At 36.6% G+C, this 27299-nt stretch overlaps 1 protein-coding gene across 1 annotated transcript in view; it reads right to left on the reverse strand.

The window, feature by feature from the left end:
- Positions 1–27299, reverse strand: part of unc80 (unc80, NALCN channel complex subunit) — a 1117323-nt gene that overhangs the window by 31191 nt on the left and 1058833 nt on the right. Inside the window, exon 61 of the mRNA XM_067137759.2 lies at positions 19833–19961. Coding sequence (XP_066993860.2) covers positions 19833–19961 — 129 coding nt within the window. The remainder of the gene's footprint in view (positions 1–19832; positions 19962–27299) is intronic.

Raw genomic sequence — 27299 nt, forward strand, 5'->3', positions numbered from 1 at the left:
TTTCATTGCCTAGAGCTTCTTCACCGCTAAATGGAAACGATTATGCATCAGGACAGAGGAGGAGTTTGATACCCAAAACTTTGTTTTGTTGCTCTGGTGAAGCATCTGCAGGAGTTTGTTTCAGCTGTTGAGTCCTATTGTCGAAGTCCTTCAAACGTACGAGCGTAATACAAGGACTTGCAACGTCTTCCCTTTCAGAATGTGTTTTGCTACAGTGTTAGGTCAAAGAACATCAACAAACTGCTAGTGATATTATCCTAACCAAGTTTGTAAGACCTCTATTAATTGATATTGCGTTGGCAAGAACACAAAAAGTACTGTACCACTCCAAGCCTTCGTCCAAGAAAATCTTTAAATTGTGACATGAAGAGGCCAACTGCGACTTCATACAAGTAATATTGCTGATATTTAATATTACTGATGTAATTTGTGAGCTTTAGTGAACATATGACCATACTGCATAGTGTTTTGTAGGCTGTCATCATTAGAATAAGTTTGGAACATTGTGCATCTATGTCTGCCATTTAGCGGAGAAATTTTGTCACAGCCTATTCGCAAAAAGCCTTGCACAGAGTAGGCAGTATAGGAGGATCGAGACAACGGTGGCGGAGGGGAAGGGAATGATGCTTCTTCATGTTATAATGTATTTTTGTGTATTAGCAAATGAATGCAAGCTAGTGATTTTGATGAAATGAAAGTATGGAACTGAATCTTTTACAACATTCTTTTTAGTGATAAATAATAACCTAATAAAATGACTTGAGTGGCAAGAGATGCTGCCTAAATTTAGAGTATTTTTTTACTACAGATAAGAATGACCTAATGCACTTTCCAGACATTTAAGTCAGAGTAGCCTCCTGTAGGGTTCATTAAGCACTAATGCAAAAAGTGTAAATTGTTGTTTATAGGTTAATTAAGTAGCAAGAGACAATTCTCATGATTGGTCCGTATTGAAGCTGACTATAAGCAGTTTATCACAAAAATAATTTATTCTATTATTGCCACCTATTCAATACAATGCTTGTATTGAGCAGGGCGAAAAAATGTGTGTGGGCATCGAGGTTGGTTTGGTTAACTCTTTTTGCAATGTAAATTTTGATCGCTTCTTTAATATCCAGATGCTAGTTGTTATTTTTTATGTGTACAATTTTTAGATCTGTGTTGAGGTCTGTGAAATGGTATGAATTGTCATATAAATATGTGCTCTCCGAAGGCTGAATGCCGACTGTATCTGATTGCATTTTTGTGTTCTTTGTACCTTGTGTGTAAATTACGTGTACTTTGACCTATATGTGGCACTGCAGTTGGGTTTTTGACACTTGAGTTCATATACTGCTGACTTAGAGGAAAGGTCCTTTTTTTTATTATTATTATTTTTTATTATTATTATTATTATTTTTTTATTTTTTATTATAGGTTACATTTGCTTATGTGTCTTTGCAGTATGTAGTTCATTTTAAAGGTTACCTTTTAGACTTTGTTGTTTAAAAATATCAGCTACTTTGGATGAGCTCTTGTTCACGTAGTTGAGGACAATGTATTTTTCTCTTTCATGTATGATTTTTGTGGTGTTTTTCCTTTTTTTAATGGTTTATCTACTGTGTCTGGAGGGTGCTTTTTTTCTTTGTGATTTGCTTTATTATTTGTATTTCACCAACCCAATGAAGGAAGAAAAGAACTTCATATTTCTTTCACATCTTGTGACTGCCACAAAATCACCTTTACGACAACTACAGTAGTTATGAGAAATCTTGGAAAGAAGACAGGAGGGCTATGGATCAATGAAATTTGGCAAGATCTCAAGCAGCTGGAAATGAGAAAGCAGATGCTAAGAACAAAAATAAAATTAACACCCTTCTTCAGACCCGCAAATTTTCAGCAGAAATAACATATTGAATGGCTATAGCGATTTCATACGAACTGAGGAAATTACAATCAGAACAAATAGAAAGTACTGGGCAGATCACAACAACCAAACAGTGCAATTTTCATAGAGAAAGTGAACGTGGAACGACTCAATGGATCCAATGTGGCCAATATCAATCAATGAATGAATCAATCATTCGATCGATCAATCAGTGTTATAGTTGGGGACAAAACATGACGACCTCAGTTTTTGGAAGCAACCTGGAAGCCAGCTGTAAATCCCACCCTGCACCCTGCTGAGTTAATGAGCTCCATGTGATCCTTGTTTGGTATGGAGAGGTTGCCAAACCACTCTCTTCAGTCTAAACTCTTTTTTCATGCCGAGTGCAGTGCAGTGTCCTAGTGAGCATTATTAATAGTAGGATATGAAATAACTGATGTTTGTAATATTTATAACTTGTCAGTTTAGCACTAGAGCAGTAATATGTCGGTATTCCTCTGGCCGTGGGTAAATCAAAAATCACAGTGTAACGAAGCGGAATGAAATCAGCTGCCTGGACCTTCTTCTTCTTTTCCTTCCTCACCAAGAACTCCAACTACAAGTGACAAAAATGTGATTGGCAGAGGTGTTACATTACGAAAACATATCGTGATTTGGTGAGGAACATTAAAAATTTCTTACGAGGTGTTTTAGGAAATGGTGATGTCATAACTGGTAAAAATTTAAATAATTTAGCATCAGAAGTGACAGGAATCTGTGTTACTACGGTGAAAAAAATAGTTAAAATCAGTGATGTCAATACGTATGTAGCCCCCACTAAGAAGAAAGTTCGGAAGCTGAAATTTAAATTTGATAAAATAGACGATTTCACTCGGGACCTGCTTCGTCGAACAGTTTTTTAGTACTTTTGAGTATTACTTTATTATCACACTAATGTAAGTGACCATTGCCACCTGTTCCCAATTGTGATATATTTGTTAATAATAATAATAATAATAATAATAATAATAATAATAATAAAAATGATAATAATAATAATAATAATAATAATAACTAGTTTTTCTGGGGACCCACACGTCAAATTAAATGTATTTTTCCCTTTTACAAATATTTATGAAAATAAAGTAAATAGATAACAATAATCCAACCTATTTGAAACATTTTGTGGTTTGCATAACACTCGAAAGTGGGAGTTAACGCCTTAAAGTGTATTGATTTCCCTTAAATCAGAGGCTACCGTCTGGGCCACGGAGGAGCCAATAATCATACTAATTATGAATAGTTAATAATAATTCAGTTGTCTCTTCATTCAGTTCGAATACATTATCATTTTCACTTTTCAAAATGGTTTACATTACAAACTGTGCAGCTTATTGGTGGGATAAAATTGGGTAATTTGAACATTCATTCTGCTAACAATTATATGATAATAGGGAGTGAGAAAAGATTTCAAATAGTTCAACACATAAACACAGCAAAAAAAAAAGAAAAAAAAAAGGAGAATTTAACTAGCAAACTCGCAAATAAAGAGCCTGTTGAAAAACAACTATTAGAGTGTTTAGGAAGTAGGATTAGTGAATTTTCTTACGACTTGTGCCAAGCATTTTTATCTGCTTATATTCCCTTTTATAAAATTAAAAACCCCACATAAAAACATTTTCTTGCCAAATACACTCAACAACATGTGCCTGAAGCAAGTACATTGCATAAAACTTACGTAGGACGTTGTTACAATAACGTATTGTCAAATTTACAAATTGAATTAGCGTATCAGTTTGTGTGGTTGTCTACTGATGAAACCACTGATTCAGAGGGCCGATTTATTGCTAATGTAATTGTGGGCACCTTAAATAAGGAACAAAAGACAATACCATATCTTCTTCATGTGTATGAATTGCCGGCCACTAACAATGTAACTGTAACGCAGTGTGTGTTGGACTCATTGAAATTATTATGGCCATCTGGAATCAAATACAACCGGCTACTTTTATTTGTTACCGATGCAGGTACTTATATGGTAAAATCAGGACAAACACTGGAAGGCATTTTTCCTAACTTAATTCATATAACTTGTATGGCACATGTTCTTAATCGCATTGCTGAGACAATAAGCAATTCTTTCCCATTGGTAGATCGATTTTTGACCTGTTCAAAGAAAATTTTTGTTAAATCACCTTTAAGAGTCAAGTTGTTTAAATCAACAGCACCCAATATCCCACTTCCTCCTGCGCCAGTGTTAACACGATGGGGAACATGGCTGGATGCAGCTTTGTATTATGCTGAGCACATAGAAGTATTCAAAGAGGTTGTTAATTCAATGGACTTGAATGAAGCTGCATCAATACAAACAGTGCAAAATATTCCGTCAGGCATTGAGTTAGAAGAGAATCTTGTTTATATAAATGCCCATTTTTCTTTTTCTCCAACCGCCATAACGTCACTAGAAGCTGTAGGATCTCCCTTGAAGGAAATACTTACTGTTTTCGAATAAACGATATCCAATCTAAATTCTGTTCCTGTTAGTATAGGAAAAAATTTAAAGAAAAAATAAATTAGTTAACTTCAAAAAATCCTGGTTATAAACAATTGTGCGATATTTGAGACATTCTCGAAGGAAAACCGTCTGTCACACGAAGAGACTTGCCTCTTTCTGTGAAGCAGTTATCATCGTTTAAATATGCCCCAATAACATCTTGTGATGTGGAAAGAATCACAATAGAGAAATGGGAAAGTTAATATCCACCTTTTCAATACAATATATTACGTGAAGGTGTGCATTTAAAACATCACGTTTATTTAGATTTGGTACCGGTTTCGACAATGTTTGATATCATCAGCCAGGATAACTATACAAAGATATATTACATTAATCGTGACTTCTACAGTAATATTACATTAATAGTATTGAATATAAACATGAATATAATTTAAAAATATAGGTAACACCTTATAAAAAACAATCTTTTATCGCACTGACTGTCAGCTTATATATGTATATACTTTTTAATTATATTCATGTTTATATTCAATACTATTAATGTAATATTACTGTAGGAGTCACGATTAATGTAATATATCTTTGTATAGTTATCCTGGCTGATGACATCAAACATTGTCGAAACCGGTACCAAATGTAAATAAACGTGATGTTTTAAATGTAAACCTTCACGTAATATATTGTATTGAAAAGGTGGATATTAACTTTCCCATTTCTCTATTGTGAATCTTGATTCAATACGGAACCTGAAGAATGAAATTCTTAATGTTAAATATGTGGAAAGAAGTTTTTCACGTTACAAAAGTGTTTTGTGAGACAACAGACAATGTTTTTCAGTTGAAAATTTGTGAAAAGTGATGGTTGTGAACTGCAATTCATCACTCAGCACTGACAGCAGGACCATTTCTGCTTCAACCTCCAAGGACAAATGTAAGTTTATTATTATCAATACTAACTTGACTTGTCTGCTGCCATTTTTTCATTTTAATAGTGCATATTTTTGGCATATTTTCAAGTCTTTAAGAGCATATTTGCATGCATATTTCTTAGATTTTTAGGGCATGAACTTCCGAGCCCTAATTATTATTATTATTATTATTATTATTATTATTATTATTATTATTATTATTATGGCTATTTCAGCCTTGTAATGTTCCAGCTTTTACGTGAAATGGAAAACTACAGAAATCATTTCAAGAACAACCGGTGGGATTTGAACCCACGGCACCTCTCGACTTCGGGTTACTAGCCCGTCGGACTAGCACTGAGCTAGTCCAGTTTTATGGGTCGTTTCAGTCTGCGTTTTAGTATTCAGGGGTCTCTCTTCGTTACCTCATAACCTACTTTACTTCGCCATAATACGATATTAATATTATTTCTTCATGTCTAAATTCCTGAGCTATAATAATAATAATAATAATAATAATAATAATAATAATAATAATAATAATAATAATAATAATAATAATAATAATAATAATAATAATTCTGTTTACATCAAAATGGCAAATAGATTCCATAAAAAGGTTTTATTCCTGCTCTGGCTCGTTTGGTGCTAATGAGGTAGACTATTTGGCAACTCTGACCACGGCAGACATAGTAAATCCTATTAGCCCCTAATAGACATCGGGCTGCCTCTGAAGGGTAGTGGTGTGAGGCGAGGTTGTCATGTTTTGTCCCCAACTATACTTACAAGTTAGGAAGTTTGTTTAGAAGGGTTTGTAAGGAGGTACACTCAGAGAAAAGGTATGAACTAGGGAGCAGTGATAAGGGTACAGGGATCTGCAAGTCAAGTAGGGATGACATAAAAATGTTAGTATTGAACTGCAGAAGTATTATAAAGAAAGGAATGGAATTAAGAAATTTAATAAATATATACTTACCAGATATTGTAATAGGACTTAAAATATGACTGAGAAATGACATAATGGATGTAGAAATTTTATCTCAGAACTGGAGTGTTTATTGTAGACACAGATTAGGAACTGAAGGAGGGAGAGTATTCATTCTGGTAAAAAATAATTTGTAAGCTACGAAAAAGTTAAAGATGACAAATTTGAAATTCTACAGTAGGTGTAAGGCTCATCTCTAAAAATAATAGGCAACTTGATGTTTTTGGAGTGTACAGACATGGGCAGTGTGATGCAGATGCTGATTTGATAAGATAATCAGCCACGTGGGAAACGATACGGAAAGGAAGACGACTGTAGCAGCAGATTTCAATTCACCAAATGTCAATTGGGAAGGTAATGGAAATGCCAGGAAGTATGACCAACAAATGGCAAATAAGTTAATTTGGGAAGGACAGCAGAATCAGAAAGTGATGGAACTAACTAGAGGGAAGAACATTCTGGATGGGGTGCTGGTAAAACCAGATGAGCTATAGAGAAACTGAAGTAATAGATGGTATTAGTGACCAAGAAGCTGTTTTTGTCATAGTTAAAAATAAATGAAATATTAATGAAATAGAATATTAAGCAGTACCATATGGCTAAGGAGGCAGGCATGAGGGAATTTTATAAAGTAATTGTGATCAGTGGAAAATGGTAAATAAAAAACGTAAACAGATGGTTGGATGGGTATTAGCAATTGTTGAGGAATATGTAAAAAGCTGTGTACCTTTAAAGGTGGTAAGGAATGATGAAGACCCACTTTGCTATAACAGAGTAATAAAGAGACTGAGAGGAGGTGCAGACTGGAAAGAAATAGAGTTAGAAATGGTTATGGAAGTAAGGAGAAATTGAAGGAACTTACTAGGAAATTAAATCTAGTGAAAAAGTCAACTAAGGATAACATGATGGTAAGCACAATTGGGAGTGTTTATGCGAGGATCCACAGAAGGCACAAGTATTCAGTCAGCAGTATGTAAAGATCATTGGTTATAAGTATAGATATAGAGATAGAGGAAGTGACTAATAGTAACTAAGTATTGAAATTTACCTACAATTATAAAGACATTTATAAACGTTATAAAAGTTGAAAAGTAAAAAGAGCAGCTGGAATTAATAAAATTTCAGGGAATATACTAAAAAGAATGGGATGGGATATAGTATGATATCTGAAGTGCTTATTTGATTACTGTTTGCATGAAGGAGCTATATCAAATGAAATGAGAGTTGATATAGTAGCCCCTGTGTGTAAAGGAAAGGATGATAGTCAGAAAGCCAAAAATTTTGGGCCAGTCAGTTTGACATGTGTTACATGTGAGCTTTGGGTAAGCACTATTTCTGAATATATTAGACATATTTGCAGAAATAATAACTAGTTTGATAAAAGTCAGTTCAGATTTAGGAAAGGTTATTCCACTGATGCTCAACTTACAGGATTCCAGCAAGATACAGCAGATATCTTAGATTCGGGAGGTCAAATGGACTGTATCACAATTAACCTATATACAAGGCATATTTGGTATGGTAACTACTGTTAAAAATTAGTACAATTGGACTAGACAAAAGAGTGACTGAATGGGTGAGAAAACAGAATTCAGAGAATTAGAGTAGGTGATGCATTATCAGATCCTGTAATCATTAAGACAGGAATTCCTCAGGGCAGGGGAAGCTTACCTCCAGTGCATTAACATGTGTAACACACTCCTTAAGAATCTCTTGGCTCACACCTTTTAGAGATTCCCATATGGAAAGTAAGAGATGTTTAAAACTTCTCAACATTTCAAAAAATTGATGCTCAAAAAATTTGGCATGCATTAAGAGATCATGAATTCTCCTCTTGGTGTTCACTAACTCCAAGAGGGCTTGGAGTAGAACTGTACAAAGAGCACCCACCAGTAAATTCTTGGGTCAGGAATCACATCAGCCTGTTTGATAACGAGTGGCGAGAGACAATAAAAATGACAACAAACTTTTCTGCAGTGCGCTCCATGCCCAGCAGATCCCTGTACAGTAACCTCTGTCAGTGCTACTTTGGAGAGAAAGAAACTCTTGCTCATGTCTTAGGATCCTGGAAACATGTAGAGCTTCTGCGAAACACTGAACACTATGAAATTAGATTATTCATAGCCAAAGGACTGAAGGAGAAGACCTGTAATATCCACAAAGAAGTTCACGGAGTGGCCACGAACAGCAAAGTCATATCAACATGATAGGCTTCAGAGAACACAGCCCAAAAGGGTTCATCATAGGTCCAACTGTATGGTTCGAACACCACAGAGGCCAACCAAAAGTGGTAAACCTAGAGAAATAAGAGATCTACAAACCTACAATCCCCTATTACAAGTCAAAACACAATCTTCAAGAGACTGAAGAAATAGGACTAATGGTCGGAACACGCGGCACCATACCTCGACACTTCACCAATACATAGAAGTGTTTCCATGTACCCATGGAAAGCATCCACGAAATAGTTATGTTAGCCCTCCGAGGTTCAATTAGGCTTCTGAGGCATCACATATTCAGCACGCACATAATGTTGTTGAGATAAGAACTTTGAAAATGATGTAATTTCTGTGTTTATTCCTTTGTAAAGTCTTCATCACACGTGATTCGTTTTGCCTTGTCATACATGGCAGCCTGTTAACATATTGAAGACCGAGCAGGTAAAGTTAGATCTTACATTGTGAACTTAGCATTTTAGTGTGTTTTCACATTTTTATACAAAAATAACTGATAACTTTACTTACAGTAACAAACCTATTTTGGATTCAGCAACGTTTCAGTTATGCATGCATACCTTGTTTTTCAAAATTGGAGCAAAACCACTAACTTTTATAAATAAATTTTAAAAACCCTGTTTTCTACTTTCAATTTTTTTTAAATGTTCACAATGCATATTAAAGACATGAAAAGTTATGTAGTCACACACACCATGATACATTTTTGAAACACAACACACATACTAATCATTGAAAAATTACATCAGTTGTGGAAATTGGCTCTAGTATGAGATAATTCAAAACACTTAGGGAAACACAAGCCGATATTACACTGCTCACAATAGCAATGAGTGTCTTTTTGCACTGACTTCACAAACATAACTTTGCTACTCTCAGCACTAATTTTACACTGTCTCTGTGACCTCTGAGATTTCTCAGTTGTGGGAATTTTCTTTGGGAAATGCCGCGCTGACAATCGATTCACAGGAGAAGTCGGATTTGATCACTATGGTCTACGCCAGTTTTGTTCTCATGGTAGTCAATTATAGCATGAGGATTCATTTTTTGAACAACACCATGTTTAGTTTTCATGGGAACATTGGCGGCCGTCATTCTGTGCTTTGTTGAAAGTATGTCGACGTCTCTGGTATCTTTCCAGTTTAGAAAAAATAAATGCTAATTTCGTCGAAAGGAGAGTTTAATTTTTTTTAGTTCTTGGTGTACAAAATCAAATGGGTGTCCTCTAAGATTTTTCATTATTGTTCCAACAGCAACAGTCTTCAGATTCCACAACTCGCCTAGTCAAGCAAGACTTGTATAAAAGCAATCCACGAAAATCGTATGGCCTTTATGAAAATAATCTTTACAGAATCGTTGCATCAACTGTGACATACTATCATCCACATTACGCCTCCGGATCCCAAGATAGCGGGTTCAAACCCGGCAGAGGTAGTCGGATTTTTGAAGGGCGGAAAAAAGTCCATTCGACACTCCATGTCGTACGATGTCGGCATGTAAAAGATCTCTGGTGATACATTTGGTATTTACCCGACAAAATTAATTAAATCTCAGCCATAGTCGCCCAAGAGAGATCCGGTTTACTCTGTCTGCCATCTAGCGGACCTAGGGTAAAACGGAACGTCGAAATTGACGAGCAGACAGCCAGATGGCGTCAAATCGAAATGTCTGCACACGGTAGCTGAGGCCATACGATTATTATTATTATCCACATTACAACGTGATCCTGTGTAAATTTTACAGTTCAACATGTATCCTGTCTTAGCACCACAGAGTACATATCATTTTATGCTGTATTTGTGTGGTTTGTTTTTCATGTAAACTTTGAAACTTATTCTCCCTCAAAACAGACATATTACCTCATCAACTGTAAGATTCTCTGATGGAAAGAAAGCTAATATATTTTGGTTTACAAATCTGTCAAAAAATGGCCCAATCTTGTGCAGTGGGTCATGGTCAGTTTCAGTCTGAGGTACAAAAGTATTATTGTTAACAATATGCAACATGCTGAGGATTGATAAGATACGATCTTGCAACATCAATTTACAAGCAAAATGTATCTGCAGTACAGGATTATTTGTCCAATAATCTTTCAATTTCGGCTCCTTCGGAAGACACATGTGTAAAACTATGGCAAAGAATTTGTAGAGTTCGTATAATTTTACAAAAGTCCATTTGCTCCAAATTCACTTTGAATTTGCCTTCTGCACATAACTTGTCAATTGATTGCCTGGCATAATGATTAGTTTCTGTCTTGATTAGTTTGAACAAATCATCACTGAAGAAATATGTGAAGGGGTCCATTGTTGTTGAGGATTCATTAATTGGAATTTGTACACTGGATATTTCATCAAACAGTCTGACTCATTGGCTGAATGGTCAGCAATGAGGCCTTCAGTTCAGAGGGTTCCGGGTTCAATTCCTGGCCGAGTCGGGGATTTCAATCGCCTTTGATTAATTCTTCTGTCCTGGGGACTGGGTGTTGTGTTTGTCCCAACATTTTCCTCTTCATATTCAGACAACACACTACACTACCAACCACCACAGGAATACGCAATAGTGATTACAGTAAAACCTCATTAATTCAAAGTTGTTAGGACACAAAAATCTGACTTAGAATTACATGATTTTGAATTAACCGTCAACTCATAATTCAGAAATGCCAACCCTTGCTGCATTACAAAATATTCTAAGACCTGTTACTGCATGCAATTAACCTTGCTTCACAGTGTAAACCTTTTAAATGCCATCGAAAATGTATCCAAGGAGCATTTACATTATTCAAATAATGCACTTGGATAACTCACTGACAAACATAACCTCCTGCAATGAAAGAAAAAAAAGGCATGATTCAAAGACGAGGAGAAATCTATGTTGGCTTCCCTGTGCAAGTCCTTTATTCATTGGATTAGTGTATTGATGCCCTGTACTTGCATGGAAAATAGATGATGCCCTTCAAAATATCATGGCTTATCAAACCTCCCTATGACATGGGGAGAAACTCTCTTGCTTCCATCTACATTACAACACAATAGAGTGACTATCCTTGTACAATTTCCCACCATGGTACTTCTCTCGTAATTCAGAAATGCCAACCTGTGCCACGTCACAAAGTATTCTAAGACCCATTTATGCATGAGTCGAAAGGAAAGTTTAAACCATTCAAATGCCATGGAAAAAACTATTTCGAAAGTGTATCCAACAAGGTGCATGTACATTATTCAAATAATGCACTTGGATAAATCACTGGCAAACAAAACCTCACACAAAGACAGAAAAAACACTTTTCAAAAATGAAGATAAATTATGCTGACTACCCTGTACAAATTCTTTATTTTATGGATTACTACACTGTTTTGCCATTTTTTTAATTTTTTTTTTTTGCTTCGTACTTGCACGGAAAGTGCCCGATGCCCTTAAAACTTCGTGCCTTACCGAACTTTCCTATGATGTCTCTCGCTTCCATGTGCATTGCAACACATTAGACCCCCACCCTCGTACAATTTCCCAGCTGGCACTTCTCTCTTCTAAAACGATGTCGGTTTGGGCTATGCATAAAAATGCAGTTTCGTCGGCATTGACAATATTGTTTGGTGCATACCAACTGATTATATAAGCCATGCGGTTTTGTCAGCTGTGGGCATCGCCAGTGTTCGCTTCTCCGTACACTGCCTGCTACGTGATATTGTGGCATTCTTTAAAGCGCTAAATACAAAAGAATTATGATTTCACTTGATCTTAACAAATATGAACCACACTGTAGGCACACCAAAGTGAGTGAAAGTGCAGAAAGCTACCCCTGCACATTGCGGAAGATGCGTTCTATCATGACACAGATAAATTTTGAATGTAAATTACTTTATAAAATACCATTTTTTAAATGTAAATGCAGTTTTGAATTAAAAATCTGAATTTTGATAATGGGAGCGACACTGTTCTTCGAATGACGAGTTATCTGTATTTCAAATTAATCAATTCAAATAACAAGCAAAACCGTACCTACCGGGCGAGTTGGCCGTGTGCGTAGAGGCGCGCGGCTGTGAGCTTGCATCCGGGAGATAGTAGGTTCGAATCCCACTATCGGCAGCCCTGAAGATGGTTTTCCGTGGTTTCCCATTTTCACACCAGGCAAATGCTGGGGCTGTACCTTAATTAAGGCCACGGCCGCTTCCTTCCAACTCCTAGGCCTTTCCTATCCCATCGTCGTCATAATACCTTTCTGTGTCGGTGCGACGTAAAGCCCCTAGCAAAAAAAAAAAAGTACCTAATATACCCAGGAACAAGAGCTTCTTCAAATTAGGCAGGATTTTGAATTGACAGATTTTGAATGATCAAGGTTCTACTGTACGTCCTTCCATATGGGATTGGTGTCAGGAAGGGCATCCATCCATAAAACAGGGCCAAATCCACATGTGCGACACAGTTTGCACTTATGATTATTACATAAAATAAATTTTATCGTAAAGCCCGTATTGTTGTACGTATACTTTTAGGTTAAGTCAATATTCCACCTTTACAATACCATAAGTTTATTGTCTATTTATTTAAACAACATTATTAACTATGATGGGACATGTTTCGTCTAACTTGTAGACATCATCAGCCATAAGATATTTAAGAAAAAGCACAAAAAACACAAGGACAGAACAACACATTAAAATAAATCGGGTTGCCGAGCACGTCAACCAAAATAGCGAGTATGTTCCAGATTGTTCCAAGTACGAACATTCAAAAGCTGTTAATGAACAAAATTAAAATCATACACATGAGACGATACAGTAAAGCTTGTTGTTAAAGTTCTTCTTGAGGGTGCTGTTGACATGCAGCATTCAGGGAAAAGCGGTAGAAAGAAAAGAAGATATTTCATCAAACACAGGAAAACTGATTCTGTCTGTCATCATAAGATAACAACTGTCTATTTCTTGGGACTGGCTTGTAGCTACATATGGCTATGCATGGGAGTTAGCACTTATTTCAACACACCCATCCCGAGATGCACGTTCAAGACCGACTAAAGTCTCGCAGATAAAGATAAAGCTTCGCCTACTCTAATTCTCTGAGATCTATTTTCTAAAAATATAGCCACCCTTTCAGTCACTCTTTTGTCAAGTCCTATTGCCCTCATTTTTGCTAGTAGTCTCCCATGATCTACCCTATCAAATGCCTTAGACAGGCCAATCATGATACAATTCATTTGACCTCCTGAATCCTAGATATCTGCTATATCCTGCTGGAATCCTACAAGTTGAGCTTCAGTGGATTAACCTTTCCTAAACCTGAACTGCCTTCTATCAAACCAGTTATTAATTTCGCAAACATATAATCAGAAAGAATGCTTTCCCAAAACTTACATGCAATGCATGTCAAACTGACTGGCTTGTAATTTACAGTTTTATGTCTATCACCCTTTCCTTTATACACAGGGGCTATTAAAGCAACTCCCCATTCATTTGTTATAGCTCCTTCATGCAAACAATAATCAAATAAGTACTTCAGATATGGTACTATAACCCAACCCATTGTGTTTAGTATATCCCCAGAAATCTTATAAATTCCAGCCACTTTTGTAGTTTTCAACTTTTGTATCTTATTGTGTCATGTTATCATGGGTAAATTTTAATACTTCTTTAGCATTAGTCACCTCCTCTATCTGGACATTATCCTTGTAACCAACAATCTTTACATACTGCTGACTGAATACTTCTGCCTTTTGAAGATCCTCACATACATACTCCCCTTGTTCATTAATGATTCCTGGAATGTCCTTCTTGGAAAAAGTACCTATATATACTCTTCCATTTTTCAATAAAATTTTTATGATTGCCAATTATGCTTGCCATCATGTTATCCTTAGCTGACTTCTTTGCTATATTCAATTTCCTAGTAAGTTACCTCAATTTCTCCTTACTTCCACAGCAATTTCTGACTATTTGTTTCCAATCTGCTTCTCCTTCTTAGTCTCTTTACTTCTCTGTTATAATATAGTGGATCTTTACCATTCCTTACAACCTTTAAAGGTACAATTCCTCTCAATTTACTCCTTTTTGATTTCCATTATGTCTGAATTGTTTGAAAATACAAAATATGTTGTACCAACCATGATCCTCTTCCTCAGAAAATTTGATTCAAGGAGGCCCAGACTAATTTTTGTCATCTGGCTAATGAAATGCCAAATACTTTTCTTCACCAGAAATGCAATGAGAATGAAGTCATTTATGGACAACTCTTTTCCTCCCCTCCCTCATGAGAAGCTAGAATTTCTTTGGTGGAAATGGTGTGTTATTTCACTTGTCTTGAAACCTGAATATTCCCTTTCTGATGACGTTTATTATTCTTCTGAAGTTACTTTAGTCTCTGTACTTTGCTCAGAAATTAAAAACATTATGTAATACCATACTTAAGGTTTTGGTTGTAATATTCAAAGAAAAATGTTTGGGAATTATGCCAGTAAATACAGTAATAGATTTATACTGTAAATAATTTCACTTCATAAATTGGTGTAAATAATGAAAGGCAATGATTGTATTTAATCACTCCCAGAATATCTTCATTCCACAGCTGCAGAGAAATTTGGCACCATTGCCAACGAGTAGTTTTAAGCTAGTATTTTCTCATGATTTCTGTGATTTGAATGTTATAGTCAAGGCCCATAGGTTCTTGATTTTGTGGATATGATTGGCTATTTTGTTTCATTTATCAAATCCAACCAAGGAAATATTTTATTTGTACATTTTCTAAAATATGTTAATTACTTTCATAGCCTACTTTAGTAGAGATGATATACTTCTGAGTTTATACCATGTTCAAGAAACAAACTGTAAACTTCTCAACTCTAAACTGTAAACTTCTTCAGAAGTGAACCACAGCTGTTCTAAAAGTACTGAAAGGTTTGAATTCAATTGATGAAATTGCACATTCATCACTGTACACTATTATAATGCAGTAGTAGTTCATGCCACCATTTTTGTTTCAAGTCTGATGTTTTCTTGGCTGTGAGTTAGGAAACAGACAGTAACAAGGTCATTCGGTGCGATAGATAGATACGGTATGTATATTAATTCATTCAAAATACAAATCAAGAATAATGAAAGAGAGGTTAATAAGATAAAATTATTGCAAGAGTCATTCTAGAGAACTTTTCTTCTAGATGTGGAATATGTAAGATGAGGAAGAAGTCAGATAAAAAGAGAAAAGGCTGTAAAAGGAAAGTAAATGTTTATTCAGATGGTACAAGACACGGAACAAAGGACAAATGCAATATCATGCATTGTTCACTCTCTGCTCAGCAGATAAGCCATTGATAAATTCACAAGTTAGTTTTAGTACCATAGTTGAGAGGAAACATATTAGATATTTACAAACAAAAAAGTAATTTAAAAAATATGAAGCTAGGAAGGAGAATAGAACAGCATTGTATGAGGATGTGGAGTTTGTCCACGTCTCTCTATTGCTCTCACTGACCACACTAGACTAGTATGACATTGTTCTGACCTTGTATGAGTTCATACCTCTCTAAAGAACCAGAGAAAGAAGGAAATGCCATTTGGTCCTTGTTTCAGTGATGGTGAAATCCTGACATTCACCTCCCCGTGGTACAGAGGGGGCTAACGAATGAAGGGACCGATTATCTCCCGGTATAAGGAGATCTCCTATACCAAGTGCCAACAGTCTCTTTGAGAGTGGATGAGCGGGTATGGGTAAGGGCACTCCACTGTCCTGGGGATGAGAAATTGTTCCCAAAGGCGGAGGAACCAGTTTGGTCAATGGCATTAGGATGCAGAAGGCAATGGGAAACCACTGCATTAAAGATCCTGAGAGATATTGCAATAAATCAACATGGCATGGCTGCAACGTCAAGATCGGAGCTGGCCGTCTGGATCGTCTACCTCCGTTTGGAGACGACGTCTTAAGAAGAAGATGAGTTCATATTTCAAAACAAGTCTCAACTTTGATCCATATTAACAAAAATTTTGCATGAATTGTTTGTACATGTGAAGTCCCACTCAAAGTTATTGTTCTTTTTTTTCTCTAATCTCTCTTATCTTTCCAATTTTATTTACATTTCAGCTTTGTTTGATAGATTTTTGTTGCCAAATCTATCGCTTTCCTTCTGGAATAAAGTTAATAGATGTTAGATAGGTAGATAAATGTCTTTATTGGCGTATTTAAGGCTGTTAGGCCTTCTCTTCTCCATTGTATGTGATGATGTGGAACATAATATTAATTAACACTACTTACATTTGATATGAGATGACAAATATATCTTTCTAAGTGAATAATCCATTAGAACTAACATAGAGTGAAATAAGATGAACTACACAACGTGGTATTGTCAAATACAAACCCTGGAAAATATAGGCCTAGTGCAGGGATGGCGAACCTATGCCACGCGTGTCATTAGGTGACACGCGAACACAATTTCGGTGGCACATCACATGACCATCTTAACATTTTTATGTACGTTTTGTACTCTAGACTATACATATCTCATCCATCGTATAGTCACAGTGTTTCAGGTTTAAGAAATAAATACTGAATATCTAAATTCTAGTTCCATTCAAACGTGCATTATGGCAACACTACAACACCCACAGATCCGGAAGTCAAGTGAAATAAATGTCAGATGCAGCCGACGAGCCATTCGCTCACCCATATCAAGTGAATGAGTGAAATTTGGCTTTTGTGTGGTTGCCAGCATCGCGTAGTTTTTCTTAGTGAGTAACTGTTTATTGTTGTGAATTTTGTAAGACAAATAGTTGCCAAGAAATGATCCCAATATTGAGATATGGAGAAAGTATCGCACTTTATTTCCAAACCTCATATTGCACAAATGAGGTTTTTTTTGGAGTTGTTAGATATTGGCAGCTTAGAAATGGAGTTGACTGAATTTTAAGAAAGCATGTATGGGTGAAAATTTCGTACAACTTGATGAAGCATTAGTGAAAATCGGGTGTGCTGTGGATGGTGAATACTCTCTCCAGAAGCCAGGGAATTTAATACTTGAACAGTGGAACAGTGTCCCACAAAAGTCTTCGGCCATGAAGAAACTTGCTACAGCGCTACTTACTTTGTTTGGGTCATCATACGCCTGCAAGTAGATATTTTCTACAGTGAACATTGTGAAGACAAGTTATGAACCTAACATAAATGACAAAGCTACTAACTATTTTTGCGGTATTCGCAAAATACGACCATGAAACATGCAATCACGTGTATTTGGTATTTTACAATATATATATATATATATGTAATATCATATTATGAAAAACAGTTTGGAATTAGGGATGGAAGTCGGTGGTGGCGGTGGCGAGTAGGGGTGGAGGTTGTATCCATTACAAACGAAAATAACAAGTGGCACAGTAAACAGTTGAGAATAATAATCCAGACCTAAAATGGCACACTAGTTGGAAAAGGTTCGCCATCCCTGGCCTAGTGGTACAGTTGTTTTTCTGAGTTACTGGTTCTTGGTTGTTTTATAAAATAAGCATGCTTTATATACTCTATGCTTATCAGGTGAACAACTGATTTAAATCCGCAAAGATAAGTTTAGGTAACACAGACGAGAGGAAACATGTTAGATATTTACATAGGAATTTAAGTTGTAATATGTACGGTGAATCTGACTCTATAATTAAAAGTTGAAAATAACCAAGAACAGAAGGCTTAGAACATGCTTCCTTTACTAATATATATCTTTATTTTTTATTTCCTTTCAGATCAGCGAGTTTCATCACAAGAATTGATCTGAAAAACTCTCACCATCAGGAATTACACTTTTCTACTCCACCTGCATACCGTACTAAGTTGTTGCAAAAAAGTTCACCTCATTCATCTCTTGCAACTTGCAAGACCTTTATATTGAACTGTATGGCAGTTGTAAGAGAACTGCAAATAGTGCCTGACATTCTGATAAAAATAATAATAGCCGGGCTGAGTGGCTCATATGGTTAAGGCGCTGGCCTTCTAACCCCAACTTGGCAGGTTCGATCCTGGCTCAGTCCGGTGGTATTTGAAGGTGCTCAAATACGACAGCCCCATGTCAGTAGATATACTGGCACGTAAAAGAACTACTGCGGGACTAAATTCCGGCACCTCGCCGTCTCCGAAGACCTTAAAAAAAAGTAGTTAGTGGGACGTAAAACAAATAACATTATTTATTATTATTAAAAATAATAATAATTGTATGGCCTCAGCTACCGTGTGCAGACATTTCAATTTGACACCATCTGGCTGTCTGCTCATCAATTTCGACGTTCCGTTTTACTCTAGGTCCGTTAGATGGCAGACAGAGTAAACCGGATCTCTCTTGGGCGTCTATGGCTGAGATTTAATTAATTTTGTCGGGTAAATACCAAATGTATCACCAGAGATCTTTTACATGCCGACATCGTATGACATGGAGTGTTGAATGGACTTTTTTCCGCCCTTCAAAAATCCGACTACCTCTGCCGGGTTTGAACCCGCTATCTTGGGATCCGGAGGCCAACACTCTACCATGGATCCACAGAGGCAGCTGACATTCTGATATTTGTTTGTGAATGTATCAAAAGGGTGGAAAAGGTTACTTATTATTTATTATTATTTATAACTTATCTTTTACTAATATTCAAGTCACTGAAAGAAATATATTCTTCATTAGGATTTTCAAAATTATCTTAGAGGCACCACTGAAGGACCATCACTGTGTGTATAACACAATATCCTTGCTTTATTTCATTAATAAAAATAACATAACTTCTCCTGTCAATTACAAGCAAAGTTCCATCTTCTCACAAGGATCTCTCCACCTTCTAACTGTGATAGTGACCAATATTGTTATAAATAGTACATGTATATCAGTAAATTATTTCTGTCAGTCCTTTTTACAATGGATTCCTTGAGTTGTCAGGTACATATTTATAGACATAAATGTGACTGTTGTTGATGAAGATGATGATGCTTGTTGTTTAATTAAAAGGGCCTAACATCCAGGTCATCAGCCCAATGCGACTGTTCATATCATGATCATAGCCATGGATATTTACAGCAATACATTCTTGTGATAAAGATGGTCTATACCAAGATAACACTGTTAACTGGGTACTGTAACAAGTTTCTATGTAAGCCACAGTATGTGGCAGTCTCATGCTCAGTTAATGCTCAGTCTATGTTTATGCCAAGACAAAAGCAATGTGGTAAGCTCTATGTTAATTTTTATTTAGTGAAGTATTACTTACAAATGGGATCTACGTGGGTGTCAGAATAGACATGCTAGCGGTCTAGCTACAAAAAGCATTACTTCATGGGCATGAAGAAGAATAAATGGAGAAGCAGAAGTAAGATGGCATGCTGGGTGCAATTACCTGAAGAGTGCCTATACTCTACCGAAGACACAAACCGAAGTTTGGAGGCTTTTTGATGAGGCAAGAAAGCTTCACACTTTAGAGTTGGCATTTTACGATCATCACTAGCAGAAGAGTGTTGAGACCTATCTGAAACATGCCACATCAAAACAGGTCTAACATTTTAATATCCACATCAGGTATTTGATAACTGGCTTGCCTCTCAACACCAGAACTACGAGAAGGTGAAGGAAACAGAGCTAACATAACCACGGTAACTGTATTAATCCATTGGTTAAGGGTAAACAGTAACAGCCACACTTCAATATAAAGCAGAATACTTAGCATGCCGAAGACATTGAGAAACTTACTAAATGCCTGACTCTCCCATCTTCCTAAGCTATCATGAAAAAGTGGGATTTTACTTAAAAAGATCATTATCTCCTCAATGATCATGATACTTTCATAAAGGAAATGGAAAACAGCAAAAGCAGAAACCATTATCAGAGATGCATTGCTTGCTACAAACAACAAAGACAAAACTTGTTTATGTGTCAGACTAACAAAGGAGGGAGTCAACATGCCCACCAAATGTGGATTATATTAGAAAGATTGATAACAAATTGATTTCAGGTAAATCATAATGTTGTATTTGATTAATCAATAATTTACTGTACTAATTTTCTTTAAATGCTTAAAGCCATAACATAAAATGCACAACTTATTATCTGTAGTGTTAGGTGAGAAGCATCATTCTTGGACTAAAATATACAAGAAGAGGGGAGATAATTTGATCTCCTTGCAATGCTGTTCCAATGTATAAACATACTGTACTTACAAAAGATTTTCAATCTGGACATACCAGTATAGTACGCAAACTTTTTCTTGAGCTCTGAGCTCCATAGTGCTGAATGGGAACTAGGGCTCAAGAAAAGTCGCTACTATACATTGATACAAACAAGCATCTTAATAAAATATCATGGAACAGCATACTGACTGGAATAGCTTGAAATCATGCCAAAATCTAGTGTATCACATCTTAATTCAACTTGAATATAAAAATGGTGAAAACAATATTATTATAATAATAATAAGATTAATAATAATAATAATAATAATAATAATAATAATAATAATAATAATAATGGCTTTATGTCCTATTAACTACTTTTAAGGTTTATGGAATTTAGTCTCGCAGGAGTTCTTTTACTTGCCACTAAATCTACCGACACAAGGCTTCACCTTCAAATACCACCAGACTGAGCCAGGATTGAACATGCCATGTTGGGGTCAGAAGGCCAGTGTCTCAATTGTCAGAGCTACTCAGCCCAGCATGAAAACAAGATGATAATTGTGTGATATAGTAGGACTGGTGTACAACACAACCATAAAGAAAACAGAATTACAAAAGTAGCATAAATAATAATTAATTTAATTTCGTGTGGCTATTTCTAGCCAAGTGCAGCCCTTGTAAGGCAGACCCTCCGATGAAGGTGGGTGGCATCTGCCATGTAACTGCGTGTTATTGTGGTGAAGGATAGTGTTATGTGTGGTGTGTGAATTGCAAGGATGTTGGGGACAGCAGAAACACCCAGCCCCCGGGGCACTGGAATTAACCAATGAAGGTTAAAATCCCCAACCTGGCTGGGAATCGAACCCAGGACCTTCTGAATCGAAGGCTGGTACGCTGACCATTCAGCCAACGAGTCGGACAATAATAATAATAATAATAATAATAATAATAATAATAATAATAATAATAATAATAATAATAATAATTTGTGTGTATGTTGAGTGCTCAGTCTGGAGCCTGGTTTGGACCTCAACACCTATTTTTGGAACATTCTGTAACACATAACTATGTTCCTGGTGACAAGTGACTTGTACAGGAAAATTCCTACCTATGCCCTGATGCAAGCTTTCGAAGGTGGTACAGCTCATGATAATTACTCATCACTTACTGCATTCCTCTATATTTTTGCTGGTTCTTACATGGAGCAGACTTACCACCAAAAAAAATGAATTTTAAAGATTAAACAGTATGCAGTACCAACATGACAGTTAAACTTTCCATGTATTGGATTTGCAATTTCTAAGTGAATCATTGTGCACTAAAGTTTTCTAATTGAGTACTGTACTGTTTTACCAATGAAACTGTCAAGTGAAAAGAAGAGAAAACAAAACACTGTGGCTACGGAAATGAAACTGGATGCATAAAAAAGACTGGGAGTAAAGAGCAAATTATAAATGAAATTGCAATGGATTTTGAACTTGGATAAGTCAGTAAACCTTGACATTTTTGTTACTCAACACCCTCTCAATCCCTATCAGATTGAATTTGTGAGCCTCTATTGAAGTATAATGGACCAACGGCATAGCCATGTCGATTGAATCCCATGAAATCTCCGAAGTATAGTAACGTTGGACATGATCACCACTTGGATGTCTATTGGCTTCAGGAGGAATGGAAAGGAACTAACCAACTTATCACAAATTAACTCTGGCTCAGGACCAGTAACCCATGACCTAGCTAGGGGCGATAACTAGGTCACCAACATCCACGACTGGATAAGGCACTTGGTTATTATCAGAATTGGAAAAGGTACAATAGAAAAGTAACTGGGCTCAATTACAGTCACCTGAGAAAAATTTTGCTCAATTGCAATTACTAATTACTTTTCCTATAAGTAATCAGTAAAAATAAAATTACTTCACAGAATGTGAGTATTTAGGGAATAACTGAATTTTTCATACGGCAATGAAAGATACCAAAGTTTGCAAGGAAAAATACATTACTCCATTTTGCGGTTTTTAGCATAAAAGAATTAAGAGGCTTTCATCATTAAGTGAGACTAAATAAACTTTCAAAATGATTGTTCCCAAGCTACATTTTTGTTATCATTACTTTCAAGATAACTACATACATACATTCATCATTATAAACTGTTATGCCTTTCAGCTTTCAGTCTGCAAGCCTCTGTGAATTTACTAAACGACGCCACAATCCTCTATTTGCAATTAGTGCTGTCGGCTCATTTAGTTCTATACCTCTTATCTATAAATCATAAGAAACTGAGTCTAACCATCGTTGCCTTGTTTTCCCTCTACTTCTCTTACCCTCCATAACAGAGTCCATTATTCTCCTAGGTAACCTATCCTCCTCTATTCGCCTCATATGACCCCACCACCAAAGCCGGTTTTTTGCGTACAGCTTCATCCATTGAGTTCATTCCTACATTAGCCTTTATCTCCTCATTCTGAGTACCCTCCTGCCATTTTTCTCACCTGTCCGTACCAGCAGTCATTCTCGCTACTTTCATGTCGGTTCCGTCTACCTTATGAATAAGATATCCTGAGCCCAGCAGCTTTCACTCCCGTAAAGCAAAGTTGGTCTGAAAACAGACCGATGTAGAGATAGTTTCTTCTGGAAGCTGACTTCCTTCTTACAGAATACTGTTGATCGCAACTACGAGCTCACTGCATTAGCTTTACTACAACTTGATTCAATCTCACTTTCTATATTACCATCCTGGGAGAACACACAACCTAAATACTTGAAATTATCGACCTATTCTAGCTTTGTATCACCAATCTGACATTCAATTCTATTGAATTTCTTACCTACTAACATCAATTTAGTCTTCGAAAGGCTAATTTTCATACCATACTCATTGCACCTATTTTCAAGTTCCAAGAAATTAGACTGCAGGCTTTCGGCGCAATCTGTCCTTAAGACCAAGTCATCAGCATAGGCCAGATGGCTTACTACATTTCCACCTAACTGAATCCCTCCCTGTCATTTTATACCTTTCAGCAGATGATCCATGTAAACTACGAACAGCAAAGGTGAAAGATTACAGCCTTGTCTAACCCCTGTAAGTATCCCGAACCAAGTACTCATTTTACCATCAATTCTCACTGAAGCCCAATTGTCAAAACAAATGCCTTTGATTGATTTTAATAATCTACCTTTAATTCCAAAGTCCCCCAGTATGACGAACATCTTTCCCTCGGTACCCTGTCATATGCTTTCTCTAGATCTACGAAACATAAACACAACTTATAAATTATACAGAGGACAGTTTTCCACCTATTCAATACTAAGTTGTATTTACAATGTTATTTACATTAAACGGGACTAGTTTCAACCCTACTCAGGGTGATCATCAGCCATATTAAACATACACAAAATTTGATGAAATCCTAAAACATGTTTCTAAGCAGTAAGAATCTTATGAATATATAATTTACAATATGAAGTGTGGTTGAATTGGGCAAGAAGAAGAGTCGACTATACACTGTATCAGCTTAAGCGGAGAATTTGGAACTTGGTGTAATAAGTAACCAAGTCATGTTGACAGGGCTGCATGGTTGATTGTTGGGCAGACTGAATATGAAGTTTTTGAATTCTTCTTGAGAAGAAAATAGACACTGCGCATGGTGGTATTAATTGGTGGAACTCTCAGTTCATAGCGGAAAACAAATTGGACCTATTAAATTGAGAAAAGCCAGTAAAATGCAAAGTACGTAGCAAACGCTTCCCATTACCATTAGCTTCCATATCTTCCCCACATTTACCAATCACCCTTTCGTATCCTTCAGTTCTATTCCCAACTCTCGCATTGAAATCATCCATTAGCACTATTCTATCCTTGCTGTTGACCCTAACTACGATGTCACTCAATGCTTCATAAAACTTGTCAACTTCATCCTCATCTGCACCCTCACATGGTGAATACACGGACACAATTCTAGTCCTAATTCCTCCAACTGACAAATCTACCCACATCATTCGCTCATTTACGTGCCTAACAGAAACTATGTTGCGTGCAATGGTATTCCTGATAAAGAGCCCTACCCCAGACTCTGCCCTTCCCTCTCTAACACCCGTCAAGTATACTTTATAATCTCCTATCTCTTCCTCGTTATCTCCCCTTACCCAAATATCACTTACTCCTAGCACATCCAAATGCATCCTCTTTGCTGACTCAGCCAGTTCTACTTTCTTTCTTCCATAAGCCCCATTAATATTGATAGCTCCCCATCGAATTCCATTTCGTTCGCCAAGTTGTTTCCAAGGAGTCCCTCGCCTGTCAAATGTGAGTGGGACTCCATTACTCCCATAGGTTTGAGGCTTGCTTAAAATGTTCTGAGCTCGGTAAATTCACGAAGCAGGATGCTACCCTACTTGCACATAGTCCAAGTGATGATCTCTCCTCTAACGGGTTGTGGACCATCGGTGAATTGTATAGTCCTAGCCGCCTGAGCACAAGGAGGTCTATGACTCAGAATATGTCCGAGATGCCCACTCCCATTCCATAGCAACTGGTATCACGATTCTCAGGACCACTTACTAGGCCACTCAGCCATTGCCAATGGTTTACGAACTAGGACGTGACTACAGTAACCCACAAACATGGACCAATTATCAACTATAGGCCAAGTCCCTTATACAAAATATCACAATTCATCCAAAGCTTCTTAAGAAAAAACTATCAATTTTTATCTAAAAAGTCTATTAAAAACACATCAGAGCTAGTAGACAAACTAAACCAGTTCAGTATGCAACCTGATTACTCGATTCACTCTTTTGATATTGTAAATATGTACCCAAGCATACAAGTATCAAAATTAATTCTGATAATTGAAAACAATTTTTTTTTTTTTTTGCTAGTTGTTTTACGTCGCACCGACACAGATAGGTCTTACGGCGACGATGGGACAGGAAAGGGCTAGGAGTGGGAAGGAAGCGGCCGTGGCCTTAATTAAGGTACAGCCCCAGCATTTGCCTGGTGTGAAAATGGGAAACCACGGAAAACCATTTTCAGGGCTGCCGACAGTGGGGTTCGAACCTACTATCTCCCGAATACTGGATACTGGCCGCACTTAAGCGACTGCAGCTATCGAGCTCGGTGAAAACAATTTAAACAAAAACAGCCACTTAAATCAAACTACAGATACAAGATTTCATCACAGTATTAAAACCAGTTGTCAACAATAACTTTTTCTCTTTCGACAATGTCATATATCAACAGGATGGTTTGGCAATGGGATCATCAGCTTCAGGCATCTTCACAGATATATACCTAGATTTCCTCAAATACACCAAAATTAACAATGAATTTTAAAACATATGTTGACGATGTTTTCGTAATTGTGGACAAAAAATCAATTAATGCTTCCACCACCCTCTTAAGACTCAACAGTATTGATCCTCATATCAAATTCACACTAGAAACCGAATCAAATCAAAAAATTAACTTTCTAGACTGAACTATCACTAGAAACTCAGATTCTTTCAGTTACAAAATATTCAGAAAACCTACCCAAACAGCCTCCACCATTCACCAAAATTCAATGCAACAAGCTACATAAAATAATCTAGTTCATTGAGCTTTTAGCACACGTATGTCCAAGAAACACAGTCTGTGCAATTGCAAAATTCAAAGGTTTCAGCAATTATTTTATAGAAAGGATAATCAATAAACACAAACATTGCCCTAAAACTACCCTCAAAAAAGAAATAACTAAACCTCTAACATTTTCCACCTTCACGTTCAACAATGATATTTACAAGTTAAACAAGGCGTTAAAATAGCTTTCAAAACCAACAATAAGAACATGAACGTTTTACACAATACTTCACATATCAACAAGACCAGCAGATATTTAAAATCACGAGTTTATAGGATAAAATGCAATACCTGTGACAAATCTTACATCGGACAGACAGGAAGAAACTTCAATATAAGATACCATGAACACACTAACGCAATAAAATACAGTAAGTTTTCAGCTATCGGCCAACACATGCAAGATTATAACCATAATTTTACCAATATCGAACATGATTTGGACATCCTTGAATTAGCAAATAATAGCCCTTTACTCAACATAATGGAAAATTACTACATACACCTAGATCAATATTTTAATGCCAATTACAATCTTAATGAAATCTCAGAGAAACCCAACATCCTTTTCGATTTATCTATCACTTTTCTCAAAAACAATAATTCAGCCAACCAGAATCTAATCCTAAGTTTAATTAAAGGTACTTTTCCGAAACAAATACCCTTTCTCCCACACCCTTCAGCTCCGCCTTAAATTCCCCCCTCTTCCCCTTTCCACCCTGCCCCCCCCAATCCCCTTCCAAGCCACCTCTACTCTATCCACCCCGCATGCGCCTGCCTTCCTCCCCTCCCATATTCCTCCTTCCGCCACCAGTCGCACACTATCAGCTAAGCTACATACACCGAAGCGCGAGATGAGTGTCCATTCGCTTTGTGGTAATCTTTTCCTCCTTCTACGTACTTTGCATTTTACTGGCTTTCCTCAATTTAATAGGTTCAATTTGTTTTCCGCTATGAACTGAGAGTTCCACCAATTAATATCTCCACGTGCAGTGTCTACTTTCTTCTCAAGAAGAATTCAAAAACTTCATATTCAGTCTGCCCAACAATCAACCATGCAGCCCTGTCAACATGA

The sequence above is a fragment of the Anabrus simplex genome, chromosome 1 (genome assembly GCF_040414725.1).
Source record: "Anabrus simplex isolate iqAnaSimp1 chromosome 1, ASM4041472v1, whole genome shotgun sequence".
In the NCBI taxonomy this organism is placed as follows: domain Eukaryota; kingdom Metazoa; phylum Arthropoda; class Insecta; order Orthoptera; family Tettigoniidae; genus Anabrus; species Anabrus simplex.